General features: G+C 36.9%; 2 protein-coding genes across 21 annotated transcripts; both read left to right on the top strand.

Moving 5' to 3' along the window:
• Nucleotides 1-1,998: 1,998 nt before the first annotated feature.
• Nucleotides 1,999-2,871, top strand: LOC132800696 (putative disease resistance protein RGA1). The gene is made up of 2 exons (XM_060814919.1): nt 1,999-2,413; nt 2,501-2,871. Exons 1-2 carry the CDS (start codon nt 1,999-2,001, stop codon nt 2,869-2,871), a joined length of 786 nt encoding a protein of 261 aa, XP_060670902.1.
• Nucleotides 2,872-5,228: 2,357 nt separating this feature from the next.
• LOC107417938 (uncharacterized) lies at nt 5,229-8,509 on the top strand. Of its 20 annotated transcripts, XM_060815175.1 has the most exons (7): nt 5,230-5,455; nt 5,537-5,729; nt 6,037-6,168; nt 6,267-6,386; nt 6,786-6,930; nt 7,063-7,260; nt 8,026-8,509. In XM_060815175.1, the coding sequence occupies exons 2-6, from the start codon at nt 5,680-5,682 to the stop codon at nt 7,171-7,173; spliced, it is 558 nt and encodes a 185-aa protein (XP_060671158.1). In that variant the 5' UTR covers nt 5,230-5,455; nt 5,537-5,679; the 3' UTR covers nt 7,174-7,260; nt 8,026-8,509. The 20 variants fall into 20 exon arrangements, 9 of the variants coding, with proteins under 9 accessions (XP_060671161.1, XP_060671159.1, XP_060671160.1 ...); XM_060815178.1 differs by having other exon boundaries at nt 5,229-5,729; nt 7,063-7,230; nt 8,067-8,509; XM_060815176.1 differs by having other exon boundaries at nt 5,229-5,729; nt 7,063-7,230.
• The last annotated feature ends 8,745 nt before the right edge of the window (nt 8,510-17,254 follow it).

The raw sequence follows: 17,254 nt of genomic DNA, 5'->3' as shown, positions 1-17,254 counted from the left end.
AATGATTCAAAACTCTTGTGTGAAAACCAAATTTGTTTGATATCATTTCAACAACGCGTTGGATGCTGCAAAGTCAGACCATAAGAAAAAAATGCGATGTTGATATTCCACCAAAAACTTTCTTTATGTATATTAATATATATAACCCAATTGAAAATACAAGATTAAAAAACTTAAGCTTTTTTTTTTTTTTTTTTTTTTTTGCTGTCTTGTTTGTAGATATTTTTCCACGTCCTTTATCTAGCATACCTGCCATTTGTACAGATATAGATGTTCACACGATCTAATGAATTGCAGGGTCAGACAGATATTTCCTGCAATTACAACTGGTAAATAAACCATGTTGCCTTAGGGAGAAAACTTATGCATCATCCTTTAATACGTGGCTGCTGATTAATTGGCATGTAGATCAACCAGTTTATCATCTCTGTTTAACTTATTTGGAAATTTCAAATATGGCCACCTTAATTATTATTATTATTATTATTATTTATTGGGTTTGGCTCTCCCTTTCTTCTTTATATGCTGCTAGTAACAATCTCAGTTTTTTCCACGGTCAAACCATTCGCTGAACTTCCTATTTGAGCCTTCAAAGTTACCTATACGTTTGTCAGATTGTTGGGCTCTCCAGCATTCAAGGAGATTGGAAAGTTTTGTGGTCTCAAAAATAGGTTTAAGAAGCTTTAGAACACAATGAGGTCACTAGAAGCAGTAATTCACGATGCAGAGGCAAAGCAGGTCAATAGCGGTCAAATCAAACACTGGCTTGAGAGTCTTCTTTTTTCCATTTATTGTCAAATCAAATATTGTTTTGTATCTTTTTTTTTTTTTTTTTTCATTTATTGTTAAAAGTTTCTGTAGGTAACCTATTAATTCTTTTAATATGGATGAATAGATTTGCAAATCTACTTTCCAATGAGCTTTTACCTCTGAAAAGAGGACCTCCATCTACCAAAAGAAAGTTGGAAAAAATAAACAAGATCAAGATTAAAAAAATAAAAAATAAAAACTTAAACAAGAGAGGACAAAGAATAAAAAAAAAAAAAAAACTCATGGAAGAAGAAACAAGATCAAGAGATTAAAAAAAAAATAAAAATTGAAAGCTGAAGATAAAAAGGATAAAAAAGAAAAAATACTGGAAGATAAGAAAAAAAAAAGTAGAAGATAAAACATAAAAAAATAAAATAGAATAGAATAAAACTAAGGATAACACCCCCCCCCCCCCCCCCCCTTCCCAAAAAAAAAAAAACCTAAAATATAGAAAATAAAAATAAAAATGTAAAGCAAGTAAAAAAAAGAAAAAAAGAAAAAAACAAACTGTGGGTTGAGGGGTTGAAATAAAAATAAAAGATTAAAAAAAAGGTAAGTTTCTATTAGAGTGGGATAACTCTCTGGACATAGGAATTTTTTTTTAATTTTTAATCGTGCAGCAACTATGGGATTAGAACTATTTTATCATAATCTCAATTTTTATCCTTGTTCTACCCACCAAACGGGCTCTTGAAGCATTGCCCTGCTTTATTAATACGTGGCTGTTGATTAAATAGTCAGTGCATCAACAGCTTGATACTCAGGGAAGTAGTTTATCATTTCAGGTCAATTGTCAATGTCGACTTTCTATTATTTATTTTCGGACTCCCAATTAAAATGATTAGTTTATAAAATTCTCACATGCGCATCCACTTTTTTATTTGGTTTGGACCGACATTAACATTACTACAGCTTTCAGTCTCATCTTCATCTTCTTCGTAACAAAAACATTAATTATACTATGATACAGCGACATTTTTTGGTCTTTTTAAGGACACCATAATTATTATTTATTTATTTATTTATTATTTGCTTTCTTTGACTTTGCATTCACGTGGAAACATTTCTTCATATGCTGGTTATAACATACTCATCGTTTCCAAAGCCAAACCATTTGCTAAACTTCCCATTTGGACCTTCCAAGTTAGCCACTCCTTTTTTTCTCTGTTTTTTTCACCGTTCAAAGTAATGGCCGAAGGAGTTGTGTCTAATGTTGTGTCTTCCATCATACTAAAGGTGGGATCTCAAGCTTTCAAAGAGATTGGAAAGTTTTGGGGTCTCAAAGAGGAGTTTGAGAAGCTTGGGAAAACAATGGAGGTGCTGGTAGCTGCAATTCTTGATGCAGAAGAGAAACGGGTCAGTAACAATCTAGTCAAAGTCTGGCTTGGGAGGCTTGAAGATGCAGTTGGAGATATTGATAACTTGTTGGACGAATTTCAAACTGAAGCTTTGGGGCGTCAACTGATGTCTGGGAACAGAATGACTAAAAAGGTACGAGTTTTCTTCTCAAACTCAAACCAAATTGCTTTTCGTTTAAAGATGGTTCGTAAGTTAGAAAAAATTAAGGAGACACTTAAAGATATTAAGGAAGATAGCACCTTAGGTTCATTGATACCGGTAACACTCACCCAAAAGACATATAGTACTGAATATGTCAACAGATAGACTCACTCTTTTGTGCGTGGTGAAGAAGTTATTGGGAGGGATGATGATAAAATGAAAATTGTTGAACTTTTGTTGGGTTGTGGTTCTGATCAAGATAAGGATAATGTTTCATTGCTTCCCATAGTCCGTATTGGTGGACTAGGAAAAACAACACTTGCTCAGTTAGTTTTCAATCATAAGATGGTTGAGAAACATTTTGAACCGCAAATCTGGGTTTGCATATCTGATGCGTTTGACCTTAAAATAATTCTTGAGAAAATGTTTAAATCAGTAGATGGTTCTGTACAACAAGGCCTTGAGCTAGATCAGCTGCAAAAGTCTCTCCGTAAAAAGCTAAGTGGAAAGAGATATCTTCTTGTATTAGATGATATGTGGAATGAAGATAGGGAAAAATGACTTAAACTAGGAACCTTGCTAATGGATGGTTCACGTGGTAGTGCAGTATTAATAACTGCCCGCAACATGGACATTGCCCAAATGATGCAGACCATTAAGCCGTATGAGTTACAAGGTCTAGACCCGAACAAGTCTTGGTCTTTGTTTAGGAAAGTGGCATTCGAGAGAGGACGAGAACCTCGTAACTTAAACATTGTAAGAATAGGAAAGGAGATTGTAAAAATGTGCAAAGGAGTTCCTCTAGCCATAAGGACGATTGGAAGTATATTATATGGCAATAATGTAGAGAGTGACTGGATGTCATTTAAGATTATATCCCAATTTGACATCATTGCCAAAGGTATTAGGCAACCTCTCAGCACTTGATAATCTAGATATTATCGGATGCCCCAGCTTAGTGCACTTCCGCAAGAGATGGCCAACCTCTTGGCACTTAAAAATCTTCGTATTGGATGGTGTAATAAGTTGGAATCACTGCCAGAAGGGATGCATGGTCTCACATCTTTAGAAGAATTACAGATCAATAAATGCCCCAGTTTAGAACCATTGCTGCGAGGGATAAGCAATCTCTCATCTCTTAGATATCTTTTTATTAAGGCATGTTGTGAGTTGGTGTCACTGCCATAAGACATGCATGTTCTCACATCTTTAAACCATCTGTCTTGAAGAATGTTCTAATTTAGAGCCATTTTCAGAAGGAATAAGCAATCTCTCATCACTTAAAAATCTTACTCTTGCCAGATGCGATAAGTTGGAAACACTGCCACAAGGGCTGCATAGTCTTCCCTGTTTGGATCATCTATACATAGCTGAATGTCCCATTTAGAATCATTGTCTGAAGGAATAGTCAATCTCTTATCGCTTACAACTCTTGTTATTGAAAAATGCCACAAGTTGACATCACTGCCAGAGGAGATGCATGGTCTCAACTCTTTAGGCCGACAATACATTTTAGACTGTCCCAATTTAGATTCATTGCTGAAAGAGATAACCCAACTCTTAGCACTCAAAAGTTTGACTTTTGAAAGATGTGATATATTGGCAACACTACCACAAGAGTTGTATTCTCTCACCTCTTTAGAGGATCTATGCATTACAGAATGCCCTCTCCTATCACAAACAATTGAGGAAGGTAGATACGGTCTCCGAGCTAAGCTTGCTTGCATCCGCGAAGCTTATCTAAATGGGAAATCGATTCGTGCCCGCTCGTTGCTATCCAACGTGTATTATTTAGGTTCGATTTCTGTATATACATACATGTATATGTATATGTGTACATATATATATATATGAAAATTTGTACCTCAAACAACATGTAGCATAAGAGAGTGGTCCAGGTAAGATGAACAACATGTTACCTGATGTATGTGAACGTACCATAGAATAATTATACATATATGTGTTTATATAAAAATGAACAACATGTTATCTAATATATGTGAAGCGTATCATAGAAGAATTATATATATATATATATATATAATATATGTGTGTGTGTGTATATAAAAATGGTACAATGAGAATGTCGTTTACCACTTCGTAAATGCTACTATGAGAAAGTCATTCATCATTTGGTAGAAGACAACATCTATAATTATCAGATCGTGTAAATATGTAAATATGCAAGTCTAAAGTTACAGTTGTCGCCAATTATGTGATGGGGAAGTCCCACAGTAACTGTTCTGTAAATATATTGTATTGTTTCTTTGCTTTGTCCTTTAATTTGCAGTTAAGTTAATGAGGATAAATCTCACTTGTATTTCTTTTACATTTTTACAATCATTTGCAAATATTGAATCAGTGGCATTTGCCTAACTAATTAACTAACCGAATTATGAGCAGTAAGCATCCTTTTTTGATATCTTATATGCCAAATGTTATCAGTATGAAATTCGTTACTATGGACCATAATCATTTGTATTTTCGATTAATATATATAAATTGTCATTACTTTATTTTTATATTCAAATTTATGTTTAACCATATTCAAATTTTATTGAGAATTTTAAATATATATATATATATATTATATAAATTTTAAAGGAATTTGTAGAAAAAAATCAAAACAATTTTATGATTTGTTAAAAGAAAATAAAAAATAAAATCTTTAAAACTCTATAACAAAAATTATTTAATATCAAATGGGTAGATCATAAGTTTACTACTTCACGGCTGAGATCGCAATCGAGCTGGTAAATATCATATTTTTTTATTTTTCTCTGTTAATATTCAGTGACAAATCGATAACACCATCGTTAATTAAAAAAAAAAGAAAAGAAAAGAAAAGCAATTTCTTTTATCCATTTTATCAAAAATAATAATAATAATAATTAATAACTCTTATTATAGATTTTCTCAGCCCAAGTTTGACCATTTCACCTTCTATTCTCACTTGGTTCCGCTCCACGGTGCAGCGATGGATCATACTACAGTGAGAGACAAGAAAAAGAGGCAGAGAAGTAGAAGCTCTGTATCATCTCAGACCACAGTTCACTCACTCCCTGTAGCACGACATCCTTTGCGTCATCTTCTCCTTCCTCGACCTCTTCGACCTCGTCCGATGCTCTGTCGTCTGCAAATCCTGGTATTCTTTATTCTCTCTCTGCTTGTACTTTTTGACAATGGGGTCGGTAAGAAAAATGGGTTTTCTCTCATTTTCGTGAAGGAATGCAATTATGAATAAGTCCAAGTTGCTGCAACTGGTATACCACAAGCAGCAGCAGTGAGTCTAGTGGGTTTTTCCAATATGTGTAGTAATTTGGAAGAATCGCTGAAGTTATACTTGGAATCCATAGCTGGCTTTGCAAGATGGTGTTGTTTATATTAATTATTGATCAAGGGAGAGACCATTCTGCTTGGTAATGTCCTCCTATTGAGTCTTACTGTCTTTTTTCCCCTTTTAATTCGATTATCAAGTACTCAACAATGCTAAAGGTGAAATCTTTATCAAATTTTTTCTTGGACCATCAATGAGTTCTTCATATATCATATTCTAATTTCAGGCATTATATGATTTTAAGCAGATTCAAAGTTACAGATAGACTAATAAATTTCATGACCAAAAAAACAAAAAAAAACAAAAAAGACTATTAAATTTGTGGGTGTATACATACTCAGTTTTATGCAGGGAAGATATCATTTTTATCTAAACTTGATTTCTGTTAGGGTGTATCACTACCGAATGAAGATGGGCTTACTTCTTAGCTGTGTAGGTGAGAAGGTGTTTTCCCGTTGTTTTTTGTTTCATCTTTGTCTGGCTTCCTTCCATCTTTCACTCATCTTTGAACCAGAACGCAGGTGAAAATTGGTTCTAGCATTGTCTTGGAAGGCAACAGAACAAGTTTTCAACAGATCAAAGTTTTCTGGTTGATAGATCTTGTGGGTGCTTCCAATAGGTCTTGTAATTCTGAGGAACCGTTGAAGTTATATTTGGAGGAGGTTGCCATGGAACATCATAGATTGGCTTTGCAAGAGGATGTTATTCATATTGATCAATGGAGGGGCCATTTTGCTGGGTAATATTCTTGAATTTTACTTTTTTTTTTCAATATATATATATATATATATATATATCAAGTAAAGAAACGATGCTAAAGGTGAAATCTTTATCAACTTGCTTGTGTCTTCAATGATATTTTCATATATCATATTCTAATTTCAGGTCTCATATTAAAGTTTTATGTTTTGTATTCTGTTTTCACACCTCATATATGATTATTAACCATATTTAAAGTTTCATATACAATATTGAGTTTGTGGGTGTATATATTTTGGTGTATCATTTCAACCTCGTTTGCTGCTTGGTATCTGTAAATCCTGGTACTCTTTATTACCTTTCTTCTCCTCTTGAAAATTCGAGTCGATAATAAAGATGGAATTTTCTTATGGTGGGGAACGAATGCGATAATGGATAGGTCTAAAGTTGCTGCAAGTGTTCTTTGGTTTTCTACAGTCCATAACACGCAGCTCAAGCCTTGCCTGTTTCCAATACGACATCCTTTGCACCATGTTTTTCCTTCCTCGACCTCATCCCATATGATTTGTCGTCTGGAAATCCTGGTATTTCTTTACTTTCTCTGCTTCCACTTTGGAAAATAGATTCAAGAATTAAAATTGTGTGGGTATTGTTGTTTTCTCAAAGCAATGCGATTACAAATAAGTCTCAAGTTAGCTGCAAATGTTCTGCTACAGGCAGTGGCAAATGGGTCTCATGTGTGTTTCCAATACAACAGTTCTACTAATTTGGAGGAATCGTTGAAGTTGTATTTGGATTTTGGAGAAGCTTTCAGTGGAACTTCATAGATTAGCTTTGCAAGAGGGTGTTATTGATATTTGTTAATGGACAGGCTATTCTGCTGGGTAATGTCCTTGTCCAAATTCAATTATCAGGTGAACAATAATGTTAAAGACGAAATCTTTATCAAATTGGTTGTTAGTTGTTTGAAAAAAATTTCGTAAATGGTATTCTAATTTCAGGGCTCATTAAAGTCTATGCTTTGTATAGATGATTTTAAGCAGATTTAAAGTTACATATCCATGATAATCAATTTGCGGTGATGATATTATTTTTATCTTAACCTGGTTTCTGTTGAGTGGACCAATGCCAAATTAAGATGGATTTACTTCTTACTGGTGTAGGTGTAAGTTATTTTCCCACATACACAATATACATGTGGTGTGTCGAGTAACACCTAATCTGCTCAATACTTATTTTCTCTCTTGTAACAAATCTTCCAGTCTAGAAAATATGCGTAGAAGATTTGTATTCAAATCCGGAGAGCTCTTCCATTTGCCTTTGATTTTGACGAGAGTAAGCCAACTTGAACAAACCAATTTCGACGAGAGTAAGCCAACTTGAACAAACCAATTTCTTGTTTGTAGTTTTACATGCATGTGTGACACGTGTAAAATAATATATATCAGTCACCTAGTAAACAATCATTGTAACTTAAATAGCATATATTATATTCACATCCCCTGTTCTATATTTAATATTTTATCTTTTTGACTAGGTAGCAATTGTTATTGAGTGAAGATGAAATTCTACTGTTCTATTTAAGAGTGTGCTTTCTGATTGTAATAATGCTTTTCGTTTATACTTTGATAGATTGTTCATTTTGTTGGTACTTGGTTATGAATATTAATTCTGTACAGCTATTTCCGGATGACAATCAACTCATTCATTGGTGGAATAGATGCTGTGCAAGGAGTTTTTGAACCATAATACAGGTGAAGTCGTTTCCAGCATTGTTTTGGAATGCAAAAGATCAAGTTCTGAAGGCACAAATGGTGCCATTGGATGATCCAAAGGAAGAAGGCTTTCAGAAGATACCTGCATTGATAGCATTTCCAGAAGTGCTCGAACATTTTTCACTCTTTCTTGGCTGGTTGGATGAAGAAAGTTGCCACCATGCACAAAAGTAGGTACATCAGAGTGTGGATATTCAACAAGTAATTCAGATCACGCTGTTAAATACTAGGAAATTGATGTTCAATGTGGCCTTAACAATTGCATGGTTGTTATTGTTTTCATTCATATAAACTGTTAATATATCTTATCCTCATTGATTTTGAAGACCATTTTCCATCTTTTTTCAAAAAATAAATAAATTATTATGTATCTCCATATTAATGTTTATTGGAAAGTTGATTAATTTTAGATTAATTAGAGATGCTGTGAACTGAGAATGCTAACAGATTCCTTTTGTTTATTTGGTTTTGCTTTATTTGTCTCCAATATATTCTCCCCATATCTAAGGGATTGAAAGCCATTCATTTTTAAGGGATAAAAAAAAATAAGATCAGCCAGTTTAACCAGAATCGAACAAAAATATATAATACTGTAGGCATGGTTTAATAGGCGTAGTCACAAAGTTTTCTTAAACTTTTACAATATGAGTCTGATGTGGCATTGAAGTGCCTGTTAACTAAGTGTGGATGGTCATGCTTGGAACAATGAATGATTCAAAACATTGTGATGGGCAAGTCGGTGGTATCATTTCAAAGCGCGTTGGCTGCTAGAAGATCAGTTATGGACAGAATTCTTGACTTTAATGGCTATAAATTTTTGTACCAATGGAGAGTCTGATGGCTTAGTTTATGACCCTTCAAGATCATGGATAATGTTCAAAACTCTGTCTGGTCACATTATTTTAAAACACTTAACTAAGAAATTAATTTCTGACAAACTTTTATCTCTTTCTATACATATTATAATTTAGGAGGATTTGGGAAAAGTAATCTGTTTCTGTAAAATAAAAAGAAGCAACTTATAAAAGGGTTATTTGAAAATACTGATAATTACGAATATATTTTCTAGCGACGACTAGCTTTTCCTATCTAACTAATAATAACTTTACTTACCCTATGATTTAATGTTAATAAAAGCCATTATGTCATTAATCTGTTTTGCTCCGAACCAAACAAAATTGAAAAATGAATAGTGAATTTGTATCCCAACCAAACAAAATTGAAAAATGAATAGTGAATTTGTAACCAAAGTTTCCTGCTTTCTTTAAACTTTAAACTTTATACGTGGCGGCTGATAATTGGCTAGTAAATCAACTAGTTCAACTTAATTATTTGGAAATTTCGATCATTCATATAACGTATCTTCTATTTTCATATTATATATCTTATTACAGAGTTGATTAATTTCCATTTCTAAGGGATACACATTTAATTAGCCATTCATTTATAAGGAATAAAGAATAGGATCAGCAATCGACCTTAAACATTTCGTGTCTTATTTATTTATTTATTATTATTATTTTTTTTTGTTTGGGGGGGGGGGGGGGGGGGGATGGGGGATGTGGTTTTGTAAGATTCTTTATCTAATCTGTTTTCCTGCCTGATGGTAGAATTTCTTTAGACTTAAGTTGCAGTTACCATTAAATTTCTAATCTGTAATATTGTAGGCATGGTTTAATACTCCTAATTACAATAATTTATAAAATGATGATAAGCTTTCTGTGTGGTGCAGCAATGGAATGCTTTTTACCAAAAATGTTGATGTTCATTGGTGTGAAGACCAAGTTTGTGATATCATTTCAATGACGCGTTGGATGCTGCAAAGTGGGACCATGAGGGAAAAAAAAGAAAAATGCAATGTTGATATTCCACCATAAACATTCTGTATATATATGTATAATGGATGTCATACATTTCCTACAACACTTATTCGGATGCCAAATTGATCATAGTCCTTGGTGGAATAGATGGTTTGTTATGCATTATGAACCACAACAGAGGTGAAGTTGTGTCTAGCATCGCTTTTGAAGGCAACAGATCAAGTTCTCAACACCTGCATGATGCCCTTAAAAGATACCAAGGAAGAAGGCTCAAGAAGATACTAATATTGACAGCATTTCCAGAAGTGCTGCATAATTATTACTTCACTGCCGGTTTGAGGAAAGTTTCCACAACACACAATATTAGGTAGATCAAACTGTGGAAATTCAACAAGCAATTCAGATTACACTCTCAATTTCAAGGAAATTTGGTCTTAAATTTAGCCTTGAGAATTGTATAACTTTTATTGTTTTCTTTCACATAAACCATATACGAATCTATCCACCAAAAGAAACCATATATGAATCTTGTGCTCTTTGATTTTTAAATATATTACTACTAAATGAAAAATTTGGTAGTTATGCAGATCAGAAGCATATGAAGGAGGACCAAACATCTACAGTAAGAAGAGGCAGAAAAACAGAGTTCCAAGCTACCTGGCTGCTACAGGTCTTTCACTTGTTTAACCATTCCTTAGTGGTACACGGCTCCCAGATACTTCATGATACAACCAAATTCTGAATAACCCTTTTATAAGAAGTTCAAGTTATAGCGGAATTCCCAAAAGTTTATCATGTACAAGCATCAAAATTTCCATCTTTTGACAGTCAGAAAATGCTACGAGTCAAAGACTAAAATCAGGAGGGCTACACATTTTACAAATCATTTTCCAAGAAAATCTATAGTTATGGAAGAAGAATCTATTTTGCATTTTTGAACCATTCCAATTATCAGAGCGTGTCTATGTTTTCCTTGAGAAGAATACCGAATGATCTTAAAAAATAATAATAATAATAATAAAAATGAAAAACGGCTTACAAAAATCTCTAAACCTGGAATATTAATACATCGCCATCAGGGAATTTCTTTACTACAATGTTGAAGAATGACGATGACAAGCAAACTTCCCTGCACCTCTTAGACACTGTCGAAAGTCTTGCAATGTCGTTCATGCCAAGAAATGAAAGAATTTGATGGAATATGTCTTCCGGAAGATAGGTCAAATGATCGGAATTATCCATATCCATATTGGGTTATGAAAATTCTACTCCTAAAAGTTTTGTCCTGCTTGCTTCCTACAATGGCACAGAGAGAGAGAGAGAGAGAGAGAGAGAGAGAGAGAGCATGAAGCAGAGAGAGTTTTCTTTGTGGGCTTTGCAAGAAATGGGCAAAGAACGGGAAAAGAGGGAAGGAAAAAGAATTAGAGAGAGAAAGTTAATAAAGGAAGAAGGAGAGAGAGAAAAAAAATTAATTATTGCTTTGGTTTAAAAAAAAAAAAAAGAATTATGCGTAAATGGACTCCACGTAAACATACATATATATATATATATATATATTATCTATAATATTCTTCATTAGGAAATGCAGTGAGATTTAGCCCGCTAACCTTTTCTGTTTTTTTGAAACTATGTAGCCCGCTAACTTACAATGGAACTGCAAGTGCCATTGGTAGCATTTGGCATCCCTTCCAAACATAAATTACATAGCCGTCCTTATTCCAGTATATCACGATACGTGGCTACTTATTATTGGATAGAAGATAAACTATTTAATGTTCAGACGACTAATGTATCCAATCTAATCTTGTCTGGTAAACCCCATGCCAACTGAAAAGTCAACTCCAAAGCTGCAATTGCACGAACTTTGGCTTCCCCAGCTTTCAAAGAGTTGGTCAAGTTTTGGGGAGTTGCCTCTAGCAATAAACTAGACTTGTTTTTTTTTTGCTGAAAGTCACAGTTTTATAACCAAAAGGGTCCCAGTGGGAAGCAAACGTTACACGTAGCTTACACAAAAAAGGTGGCTTCACCGCCACGCTCCTGGGAAACAAAATAAGAAAACATCGAAGGAAAGAAACTAACAGAGAAAGTGCCAGAAATGGAATTCCTAATGCACCAATTACAAACAAAATGCGCCAGGAAATTAGATTGCCTAGGAGCCCAATTAAAAACCACAGACTGGAATAAGCCTTGCATCAAGAGAATATCGTTCAATATTCCTTCTGCTGACCAGTGCGTGAGCTGCAAGTTTGAATTATTTAAGCCAGAGATGATGTTTTTTGCATCAGATTCACATACTAGATTGGTCCAACCTTCCTCTGAGGCTAAGATCAGACCTTGAAGAAGTCCATAAGCTTCGGCAAGTTCAGGAATATCAGATTGAAAAGAAACCGCCCTAATTTTCAAGACTTCACCAAGATGATCCCTTGCAACCACCCCAATCATACTTGTTCCATCTATGATCGCTGCATCTGAGTTAATTTTAATAAAATGGGGGGGTGGTCTGTGCCACATTTGTCGTCTAGGGGGAGGCATGGGAGTTGTACCTTTGGAGGCTGCATATTTTGCTTCTTGGAACCTAATTTTAAGCAGGTCCATGGTGCTTACAAGAGAGAAGAGCTTATTCTCGAAGATGGTACTGTTTCTGATCTTCCAAAGCTGGTCCAAAACGATGACTGCCAACAGAAAGAAATCTTCTTTGTTAGCAAAGTGAACTGGGAGAGCATTGGTAGGGTTGGCAATGAGGATCAGTTTCTCTGCAAGAGAGTTAGCCTCAAAAGTATCCCATTTAATGTTCCAGGGGGTGGCGAACCAGACTGCTTTGGCTACTTGGCAGTGAAAAAATATGTGACAGTCAGTTTCTAAGCACCCACAGCCATGAATGCAATCCTTAGCAGCAGTTTGAATATTGCGATCTAGCAGATTCGAAGCGGTTGGCAAGCTCTTATTTGCTAGTCTCCACATAAACAATTTAAGTCGTTCATGAAGCTTGGAGGACCAAAGATGTTTCCACCAGGGAGACTCATGGATGTTCTTCTCAAACTCTAGCTTATAGGCTGACTTAACAGAGAAACAACCGTTGGAGTTTCCGATCCAGATGAGTCTATCCTCCAGATTTCTGTTGGTATACGAAATCTTGAAAATATTATCAACGGTGCTTCTGTTGAAAAGACGAGAAAGTTTTCCGAAGTCCCAGTTTCCATCCGAGGATCTAAGGGAGCTCACCATGCCCCATTCATTGGTAGCTGAATCATGGGAGGGGATGGGTTTAAAAAGAGGATTCAAAGGAATCCAGGGGTCCTCCCAAATGTTTATTTGATTCCCTTTACCAGCTCTATAGCAAAGACCATTTGAAAGTAAGTTCCTTGCAGAGAGAATGCTGCACCAGGTCCAAGAGCTAGATTTCTTTCGTCTGCATCTCAAGAAGGAACTCCCTGCAAAATACTTGCCTTTTAAAGCTTGGACCCATAGTTTGGCTGAATCAGAAGCTAGACACCAGCCCACCTTGCTTAGCATGGCAAGATTCATATGCTTCAGCCGTCTAAGGCCAATCCCCCCAGCATATTTTGGTTTGCATAACTTTGACCAAGCAATTGGGGTGTATCTTCTACCATCTTGCTTTCCATTCCAAATAAATCTACTAGCCAAACTTTCGATACCTTGGCACCATTTCTCAGGGAGTTTGTATGCAGTCATTGCATAGAGAGGAATGGAACTTATAACTGATTTGGTAAGAGTAAATTTGCCTGCTTGCGATAGAAGCTTACCCTGCCAACCTTGAAGTCTTGCTTCCACCTTTTTCCTTAAGTCATCGTAAGCTTTAGAGTGATTTCTGCCATGAAATAGCTGGTTACCAAGATATTTCGAATCTTTAGGAAGCTCATTCATCCTAAACAGCTTCTTAATTCCAACTTTAATCCTGCTGTGAGTGTTTTTGGAGAAAAAACATCCCGATTTGGCCAAGTTCACTCGCTGGCCTGTCCAGCAGCAGTATTGATCTATGCACTTTTGGAGTTCGCGCACTTCTCTTAAATCGGCTCTACAAAAAAGCAGAATATCGTCTGCAAAAAGCAGATGGGAAATCGCCAAACTGGTTTGACCTATTTTCACTCCATGGATCTTACCTTCCCTTTCCAATTTTTGAAGCATTCTTGACAAGAGTTCGGAATAAATAATAAAGAGGAAAGGGGATAGTGGATCCCCTTGACGGATACCTCTCTCCATGTTCACTTTACCACACACACTGCCATTGAGAAGAAGCTCCACAGATTCAGTAGATATACACCGAAGAATGAGGCCATTGATTTTATGAGAGAAGCCCAGCTTGGATAGGATTCTGGTTAACACTCCCCAATCAACTCGGTCGTAAGCTTTTTGCATGTCTATTTTAAAAGCCACCAAACCTTGCCCTTTCTTTTTCTGCTTAAAAGTGTGAACAAGTTCATTGGCAAGAATGGAGTTTTCACCAATCCATCTCCCTGGAATAAACGCCGCTTGGAAGGGGGAGATGATCTTGTCTAGGAAAGGACGAATACGATCTGCCAGGAGCTTGGATAATGCCTTGTAGACTGAGTTGCACAGACTAATGGGTCGTAAATGGTTAAAAGAGGAAATCTGGTTGGTTTTTGGAATCAGCACCATGTAAGTGTTATTTATGGCAGGGGGAAAAATAATGGTTCTGAAGGCATTTTGAATCAGAGAGACAACATCTTCCCCTACTGTACTCCAGTATTTTTGAAAGAAAAGAGCAGGCATCCCATCGGGCCCAGGGGCTTTAATGGGATGCATGCTCTTGACTGTGTTGTGGATTTCTTCTGCTGTAGGTATAACTTCCATACTCCAGTTATCAGTAGCAGTAATACCACCCTGAAAGAAATCGTCTAGGCAGTCACAAAAGGCTACAGGTTCAGCTTGAAATACCTCATTAAACTTGCGGATAAGAAAACTGCTGATTTCGGTTCTAGATTCCAGCCACGTGCCAATGTCATCTTTTAACGCTGAAATTAAGTTTCGTTTCCTATTGGAAATTGTAGATGCATGGAAAAACTTCGAATTTCTATCACCTGCTTGAAGCCAAACCTCCCGAGATTTTTGTCTCCAAACCAACTCAAGTCTAAGCCTCCATTCATCGATCTCAGATTGAATTGATTGCAGTAACCGTAAGTTCTCCTCAGACGGGGTTCGATTGTACACCTGGGAAAGAAAGGCTTCTAGGTCGTTGATCTTTGTGTGACAGAAACCAAAGTTGTCTTTGTTCCACCTCTTTAAGGCTCTAGCAGTGTTTGAGAGTTTGAACCCGAGAGATGTTCTGGACCGGTTATGAGAGCTACTACTCCAAGCTTCTTTGATGATTGATTCGCAAGAGGGGTCTCGGGTCCATGCTTCCAGGAAGCGAAAGGGCCTAGGTGTGGTTGGGTGATCTTGTGTCATAGTAAGCTTGAGAGGGAGATGATCTGAGCCTGCTGGGGGTAGGTGTATGACCCCTGCTTGAGGGAAGAGGATTCTCCAATCTGGGCTTGCTAAGACTCGGTCAAGGCGTTCTCTGATATTTGCAGTGCCCCCCCGTCGATTACACCATGTATACATTGTGCCCGATTACACCATGTATACATTGTGCCACAAAACCCCAGGTCTAAGGCTCCCATGTTAGCGATAAAGGCCTAGAGGTCGAAGGGTAAACCTTTTGCTAATTTCACCATTTTTCCAATACTCGACTTTGTTTCAATAAGAAAAAGGCCTAGAGGTGAAGATTTTTTAACGAGGTGTTTCAGACCTCGCACTGTCGAGGCTCTTCCAAGGCCTCGACAGTTCCATGACAGTAGACTCATGGCGAAGGGGGGGGGGCTTGATTAGGCCCGCCTCCTCGGCCATTTTCGTATTTGCCTTGGCTTCTCCAGCTACTTCAGCTTCTATGGTGTCTTTCTCTTTCGAACGAGTGCTATGCTTAAGCTTCCTTGCCATATCTTTGAGTCTAACTTTCGAAGGTGAAACATTTCTGTCGTTCATACAAAAAGATGGCGGAATGACTTCCTGTGAGAAAGGACGAGTACCTGTGAGGGATGAAACAGGCTCTGAGCCGGTTGAGTGATCTGTGTCTTTACAGCATTCATCAACAATTAGTTTGGACTTTAGAGCTTTTGGTTGGGCTTTGTGGGCTTTGTGGGCTCCCCTCTTCCTTTTGCCTGGTTTCCTGTCACTTTTACCAGCTTCATTGATGGGCTCCAACAAAGAAATGGGCCGGTGGATAGTACTCGGGCTTTGGGAGTTGGTTGAGCCCTGTTGTAAAAAAGGTTCAGGACTGAGCGTGCTGGGTTCCGCCCTTTTTTCAAATTCAAACCTTGTGACAGCTTTTCCAGCGTGTGTAGGTTGTGCGTTTGCCTCAGAATAGTCTGAACCCTGCTTCCTCGAAACCGATGAGGAGCCGACATGTTCAAAAGCTATTGGATGTTGATGATTATCTTGTTGTTGACCCTGTAGCATGACATGATCCTCCTTTGAGCTCGTCCAAATCCGAGTTGACTCGTCCGCCTCTCGCATGTCCGATTTCTGTTCAACCGAGTTGATTGCCCTGGTTGGTTGATGCACCTCTTCGTCTTGTTCAGCCTGATGCACATCTTGCAAAAGCGAATCGTAGGTGTCTTTGCTGGGGAGGTCAACCTATCGAAGACCATATGCTTCTTGAACCACTCTATTATCGTCCGTTTCAGCCCGGATCCATGGACCATATCGATCACCATCCTGGATGCTGGCTGTGTTTGGGACTATAGTACAAGCCTGTTTGCAGTGCCCTATTTTCCCACAAGAGTAACAAAACTCTGCCAATCTTTCATAGGAGAAATGCACCCAAGACACACGATTGCCCAACTTATGAAAAAAAAACCTGTTAATAACGGCTTGGATATATCCACATCAACCTGTATTCTCATGTATTTCAAACCTACTAGGTTGGTTCTAGAAGTGGATTCACAGTGGATTAAATTTTTAAACAGTCCGCCAATCGTGGAGGCATTGGAACTGGTCATGAACTGGAGAGGCAATCCATGAATTTGGACCCAAAAGGTAGAGATATTGAAATCCAAATCTTCGAAACTTTGTTCAGGCTTCCACTCTCTAAGGGCAAGATGAGCTCCATTAATTGACCAAGGCCTCTTTCTCCATATTCGATTTCTGTCAGCTATGGACTTGAAACAAAATAAAAAGATATTGGGATGGAGAGATTCCACCTGAACGTCGTCATTGGTGAACCAGACTCTTCGTATGATTGACTGGACTAGATTTTTCCGAAGTAACTTGTCTGAGAACACCTTTCCAACTAA

Source organism: Ziziphus jujuba, chromosome 2, assembly GCF_031755915.1.
Source record: "Ziziphus jujuba cultivar Dongzao chromosome 2, ASM3175591v1".
Taxonomy (NCBI): domain Eukaryota; kingdom Viridiplantae; phylum Streptophyta; class Magnoliopsida; order Rosales; family Rhamnaceae; genus Ziziphus; species Ziziphus jujuba.
This window is presented reverse-complemented; position numbering and strand designations above follow the sequence as displayed.

Bases quoted from the DNA above. Each gene is read 5' to 3' on its own strand.
- LOC107417938 (XM_060815178.1), top strand. From the start codon at position 5,680: ATGGTGTTGTTTATATTAATTATTGATCAAGGGAGAGACCATTCTGCT. The intron at 5,730-6,036 runs GTAATGTCCTCC...GATTTCTGTTAG, and splicing joins GGGAGAGACCATTCTGCTTG to GGTGTATCACTACCGAATGA. The intron at 6,387-6,785 runs GTAATATTCTTG...GATAATGGATAG, and splicing joins TGGAGGGGCCATTTTGCTGG to GTCTAAAGTTGCTGCAAGTG.
- LOC132800696 (XM_060814919.1), top strand. From the start codon at position 1,999: ATGGCCGAAGGAGTTGTGTCTAATGTTGTGTCTTCCATCATACTAAAG. The intron at 2,414-2,500 runs GTTCATTGATAC...TGCGTGGTGAAG, and splicing joins TAAGGAAGATAGCACCTTAG to AAGTTATTGGGAGGGATGAT.